This window comes from Euphorbia lathyris, chromosome 4 (assembly GCF_963576675.1).
Source record: "Euphorbia lathyris chromosome 4, ddEupLath1.1, whole genome shotgun sequence".
Lineage (NCBI taxonomy): Eukaryota > Viridiplantae > Streptophyta > Magnoliopsida > Malpighiales > Euphorbiaceae > Euphorbia > Euphorbia lathyris.
Genome location: NC_088913.1, coordinates 7,848,434 through 7,854,863, shown reverse-complemented (window position 1 = coordinate 7,854,863; position 6,430 = coordinate 7,848,434). Strand labels below are relative to the sequence as shown.

At 32.6% G+C, this 6,430-nt stretch overlaps 1 protein-coding gene across 2 annotated transcripts; it reads right to left on the bottom strand.

The window, feature by feature from the left end:
* Window positions 1-408: 408 nt before the first annotated feature.
* Window positions 409-3,307, bottom strand: LOC136225815 (F-box/LRR-repeat protein 25-like). Of its 2 annotated transcripts, XM_066013931.1 has the most exons (5): window positions 3,167-3,307; window positions 1,460-2,596; window positions 1,166-1,327; window positions 916-972; window positions 409-822 (listed from the first exon to the last, which is right to left on the bottom strand). In XM_066013931.1, exons 2-5 carry the CDS (start codon window positions 2,327-2,329, stop codon window positions 685-687), a joined length of 1,227 nt encoding a protein of 408 aa, XP_065870003.1. In that variant the 5' UTR covers window positions 2,330-2,596; window positions 3,167-3,307; the 3' UTR covers window positions 409-684. The 2 variants fall into 2 exon arrangements, with proteins under 2 accessions (XP_065870003.1, XP_065870002.1); XM_066013930.1 differs by having other exon boundaries at window positions 410-972.
* Window positions 3,308-6,430: the final 3,123 nt, after the last annotated feature.

The following is a 6,430-nucleotide window of genomic DNA, read 5'->3' as shown; positions in this document are numbered from 1 at the left end:
TGCCGAGGTCTAGTCATAGGTAATGGTTTTGATCTCATACCCGTTTCATACTCTTTTTATGACGGATAACGGGTACATGGTACCTTGGAGGTATTCCCATACTCGTCACAGGTAATGGTTTTGATCCCACACCCGTCTCATACCCTTTTTATACAGGGTACATATAGTCCTATTAGAGTCGGGTAATACAGGTATCCGATGATATATATTACCCATTGCAGTCCCTAAAGGAACTACATTCTATTTAGAAAGACTCTGCTTGATACTCAATCTATAAAAAAGACTGCTTTATCCGAAGAGAATTCCAGGCAGCAGCAACAGAAAAAGAAGCAGATTTATCCAAAGAAACCTGAAACTGTTGAAAAACCTCACAAGCATGCCACAATCAACAACTTTAACACTAATATCAGCATCAGCAATGTCCAAACAAGGGAACACATCAATTAAACTATATCCAAAAACTAAGTTTTTAAAGCTTATTCCAAGCCACAAGATCCTTAGGTCTACAAATCACCTTCCAAAGAAATTTTTTACATTTTCTATCAGTAAGCTTATGTTTCTGTTAGTACAGTGACCAAACTACAAACATCACCAGAATAGTCATTAAACCAATAATGACACAACAAACTACTCCTATTTACATTTTCTACTAAAAGCACAACAAACTAAAAGGACCTTCCCTATTTACTTAGTGCATCGCAACTCAATAACGGCACATTGAGAACATCTTGGCAAGTTTAACAATTCTTGAGAAACTTTCAGAGGGAAATCTGTTCCATCATCTTTCAATTGGATGATCATCTTTTCCAACACTCTTGCATTCTTAAGAAAAAATTGAACAAAGTTTAGCATAACCTTATGTTTGCCATCTCTCTTAAAAAAGCCAATGATCTTAATAGTCTTTAGATGAGATACCAAACAATTGAAAACAGTTGCATCTGACCAGTAGTTTTCCCCAAAATCACAATAGTCCTGGTCATAAAAATTGTTAGGCCAAGGGACTAAACAATACTTGGAAATTGAATGCGTGTGTATATATATATTCATTTAAAATTTGAAAAAACTCATGAAATGTTAAAACTTTCTTGCCCATATACACTATATCATTCACAATAATACATGAACTAAACTTGTTATCCAGAATTTCAAAGGTTTTAGTTGTTACCTGATCATATGTTGCCACATTAATCTCTAATTTCTCAAGCTGAGGTGAATTACGAAGTAAACTCTCAATTCCAGACATATTATGAGAAATCATAGCCAAGCATTTGATGTTTAAAATTAACACCGGAGAAAACTGATCTCCCATCTGTATAGATGACATATACTACAAAAATAATGTGGAATGAAAATTTAGAAAGGAGAGTGTAATAATTCAATTTAACACTTAAAAATATTACACACATTCCTTAAAAAAAACTAGGATGAAATGCTTTTTTTTTTCACTTCTAGAAGTTACCTCCATAAGCCAACTCCCGATTCTTAGCTCCTTGACATGCTGAAGTTGTTGAAGAATGTCTTTAATCAAACTTAGATGAATTTCATTACACTGATCCTCATAATGTTTGAAATCAACAGTAGCAGAAAGTGAAGATGGCAAATTCAGTAGTTTAGCAGTTTTAACATTCAAATAACAGGAAAGCATCAATCTCTCGAGCTTTGGACATGAAATTTCAATATCAAAAAGACTGCGAAGTTCTTTTAAACCCAAATTTTCCAAGGAATTGGAAGCAATAACCAGCTTGTTAAACCCAAAACAATAACTTATATTTAAAATTTTGAGTAGCGGAGTGCCAGAGAGAATAAGTTCCATTGCTTGTTCAGCGAATCTACAGCTTGTCATAACCAATTTGGTCAGACATTCCCAGCTTATCTTTCCATTAGGCATAAAAATACAATTACCTGTTACTAAATTAACCAGTGAAGCATTGTTGAAAAGGAAATTCGGCAATTTGTATTGTTGTTCGCTTGAACCCAAATATAACTCATCCACATCTTTTCTTGTTGCAAACCGGATTTTCGAACTAAATTGAGGATCATTCCTACTGGGATAACGATATATGAGGTGGAATTTGTTGATCTTGGAGCAGTCATGGAGAATTAAGGTATTGTCAATGAAATTAAGGAATTTTTCAAAAGACATACCAGCGGAATCTAAAATGAGAACCGGAACTTGAGTCCATTGATTCTCCCACCGTTTTGATAGAATTCCAGTCCGAATAGCTTCTTTGGTTGATGGCAAAAGGGAGAGGATATATTGAATGATGGAATCCGGCAAACCACTGATTCGGTCTGCCTTCTCCTCCATCTTCATTCTTTTGCTTTCCATTTCCTCAGTCTAGGGCTAGACTCTCTTGAAGAATAGAATACCAAGATAAGATGGAAATGGAAAATCTAAGACAGGCAGAAATCAGAAATTACACCGCTTTTGAGCGACTGTGGACTCTAAACACGAGGGTATGATTGGAACCGAAATGTGTGGACATTGAAATCTGCGAGTCCCATCAAATGTAAAAATCCATTGATTTAGGACATTAATTTGAAATCCCCTGTTTTTACCTCTAAATTCACTGGTTTCCTCTGTAAAGCAGTTTCCCTGCCCAAATTAACACCAATAGGATTAAATGAAAAAAACAAAAATCTGTGTGGAAAAAGAACATCAACCAAAGCACATTACAAAATGGCAAGGCTGTAATGGAGGCAAATGGAAAACTATTCTTCTTCCTTAGCCAAAAATTGCAAAACTATTTTACATACACGGATTTCAAAGCATAACAGTCGCATCCATATATAAGGATTGCAAAACGATTCAACACATAGTTCAGGTTTGAGGGATAGAAATAGATAGAACTCACAGTTGATAACATAAACAGAGTAATGTATACATAGAGATAACCAGCTGAAAAGTAATAAATTTTCAGTTCATAAACATAAAAATTTCCAATAAAATTTGAAAGTAGTATCGGAATCCACTAGAGGCCACATTGTTTAAAGGCTATCAAATAATAACAGAAACTTTACGCAGCTCATTGAAAAATATCTCAATTCGATGATATTCCATTGAACAGAAACCTAAGATTCAAATTCAATTAAAAGAAAGAAAGAAAGAACAAAAAGATTGGTGACTACTAACTACATAAATTAAATATCTAAGGCATTATTTTACCTGATTGAGACTCCACCAGATGCATAAGCTTCGAGTTTACTCTGAGTTAGGGTTTCAGAAAGACAAAGATGGAGAGTGAGGGTGAGAGAGTGGAATTTTGTTATTATCAGTTACAATTTTGAAAAATTAAAATACCCTAACATTTACAGGTATAATTCCTTAAAAAAAATGTTTATTTTAATGATAATTTCAAAAAGAAAGTGGAGTTAAAAAAAATCCCTACTGTAATGCTCAGAATATTTACCATGGTTAAATTGACACCGGTAATTAACATACGGGTGTCATGATTTCAAAGAACCCGGTGTTCCAAACACCGGGTTCGTTGTGATGGAGTTGCTGCAGCATTTAATATATATATATATATATATATAACTCACAGTAGTTTATTTTTATTTTATGAAAATGTCATATTATCATTCCACTATAATAAAAAGTACATATACAACATAGAAATTAAGAGGAATGAGATCTCCCACCCATACAGGCTATGACCAGTACAAAATCCACAAATGGAAGAAAAAAAACTACAAAGAGCAATAAAAAGACTACAAAGAGCAATAAAATAAATAAGTACACATATAATAAAAATAGAAATCATATCCTTCTTGTAAGTCGATTCCTGTTGAAAAGACGTTGTAACCCATACTTCATCATTTAATCTCTTCCGGACGTTTGGATTTGAGTCATTTCTTCTTTTTGCAACCACATAGATCTATAGATCTACGGACAAGATGAACCTTTTCCGCTCTTGCTAAGACTGAAGAAAGAATAAACGAAAGAAATATAGCTAACAAGTATAGATCTAATGGAAAAAGAAGTTCAATAAGAAATATAAACTTCTAGTTAACAAAAAAACCTAGATTAAAAGTAAACATAAATGAGATGAGGAAGAATGAAGACAAGCTTCCTTCTTCCTCCTCTAAGAGTAAACCTAATTAAAAGGCAAGATCAGAATCGTTAAGTGATAGTGATAATGGTGAAAAGCTAGAAAAAATAAAGATATTTTGAAGAGAAGAACAAATAGAAGAGAAGGGTGTAGAAGTTAGAAGCTTCTCTCACTAGAAAAGAAAGAAAATGATGATATAAAAGTCACAGTTCTAATTTCTGTATAAATATACCATTATACAGACACCATTCATATTTATTAAATTAAATTTAATATTTCATTATTTTGAAAAATTGTTACTTAGAACATATAAAATAGTAAGGACAAATAATTTACTAGTCCCTACATTTTATCTGACACGTTATTTAGAAAGTTCTAATCATATTTATAATTTTATTATTTTTATTAATAAAATGACATGTAAAAACACGTGAGAATATAACAATAATTTTGAATATTCGTATTATTTTATGTCTTTTCGGATTAGTATGTCAACCCTAACCCAACCCAAAAATTTACGTATCAGTTTCATGTCAATCAAAATGACACATTACCTACTAAGCTAAACTCAAACACTAAAATTGTGTATCGATTTTGTATCATGTAATCAGGTCGTGCGTACATTTTCCACCTCTAAGTTTAACCCCTTTGACCCTCGGCCGCCGGAACTACCCCTATTATGGATAACTTCGACCTCATGTTTCTTAGAAATTAAGGTTTGTTGTGGTTAATTAAGTTATTGAGTTTGTATTTAATTACAAAATTCAACCTGATTAATTTCTCTAAGTTGGTTCAAAAGGACTCAATCTTACTTTCTTAATCTAAATTTAGCTTAATTTTGAGAAGTTTTACATTTATACGTAAAAATTGGTTATGGACCACTTATATTACAACACGTATATATACAAAAAAAAATTGAGTAAGTTCGATTTAGCAAATTTCTTTTTATACGCACACATGTAAATTTAGCCTCTCGAAAATACGATACGAAATCTATACTAACCCGAACAGGTTGACACGATTGTAACACGAAAGTTTTTAATTTAGGTTTGAAATACTCTTTTTAACACAAATCGGAAAATGACACGATATGAATACGAATCGAATACTATAATTTTCAGGTCAAAAGAAGTGTATTATTAAAATATAATAACTAAATAGTATGTTATATAAAATGTAGGGACTGGAAAAAGTTTTATATGTTCAAAATAATAAATACTAAATTTAATTTGGTAAATATGAGGAGTAAAGGGATTGTGTGTGTATATATATATATATGTTAATATAATGGGTATGTTTGTAATTTAAAATTGTGACTTAAAAGAAAAATAAAAAAGTATTATGACTGCTGCAGCAGCTCCATCACAACGAACCCGGTGTTTGAAACACCGGGTTCTTTGAAATGGTGACACCAGTATTTTAATTAAGGGTGTCGATTTAACTATGATAAGTATTTAGAGCATTACAGGGAATTTTTTTTAACTCCACTTTCTTCTTAAAATTATTATTAAAATAAACATTTTTTAAGAATTATCCGCATTTACAGTTAGCTGTAATTTTAGCCATAACGTCTAAAATTATGTAATTTTATTTCTAAAGTTGGCAATTAAAAATAATTTTACGTTGATAAATTGGATCAATTTGAGAAATAATTCATCAAACTGTCTTCTCAATCATGAATTTTTATCATCTAAACTTCATATATACGTTATTTTATCACTATTTAGTAACAGATCACAAACATATGATTGGAAATTTTTTTTAAAAAAATTAAAATGTATTTTGTACGAGTTGGACAAAAAAAATTCAAAAATTTCACCAAATTTAAAATATATTAATATCTAATTCAGTTATTAAATCTGAAAAAGTATGATATTTTTTTTGGAAACAAAAAATATGCAATTGATGTAGAATAAAGAAGGGTGTTGTTAAACCCAGCCCCAAATTCCCACCCCTAGCCCCGTGAAAGGATGAAAATGCCCTTTCATGGGTTTTGGGAGGGGAATTTCTAATTTTTTTGCCAATCCGACACGCGGGCGTGTGGATATCACGCCTCACCGCGTGGTCGGTCGTGATATACACACGCCTCACCGCGTGGTCGGACGTGATAGCCCCACGCCTCACCGCAAGGTCGGACAGTTGGCTATCACGTCCGACCACGCGGTGAGGCGTGTGTATATCACGTCCGACCACGCGGTGAGGCGTGATATCCACACGCCCGCGTGTCAGATTGGCAAAAAAAATTAGCTTTTTAACCACGTAAATAGGCCGTTAAACCCGTAAATAGGCCGTGAAACCTGTAAATAGGCCGTTAAGCCCGTAACTACAGAATTGTACTTAACAAATAAAATTTAAAAACATAAAAATTAAAATAAACA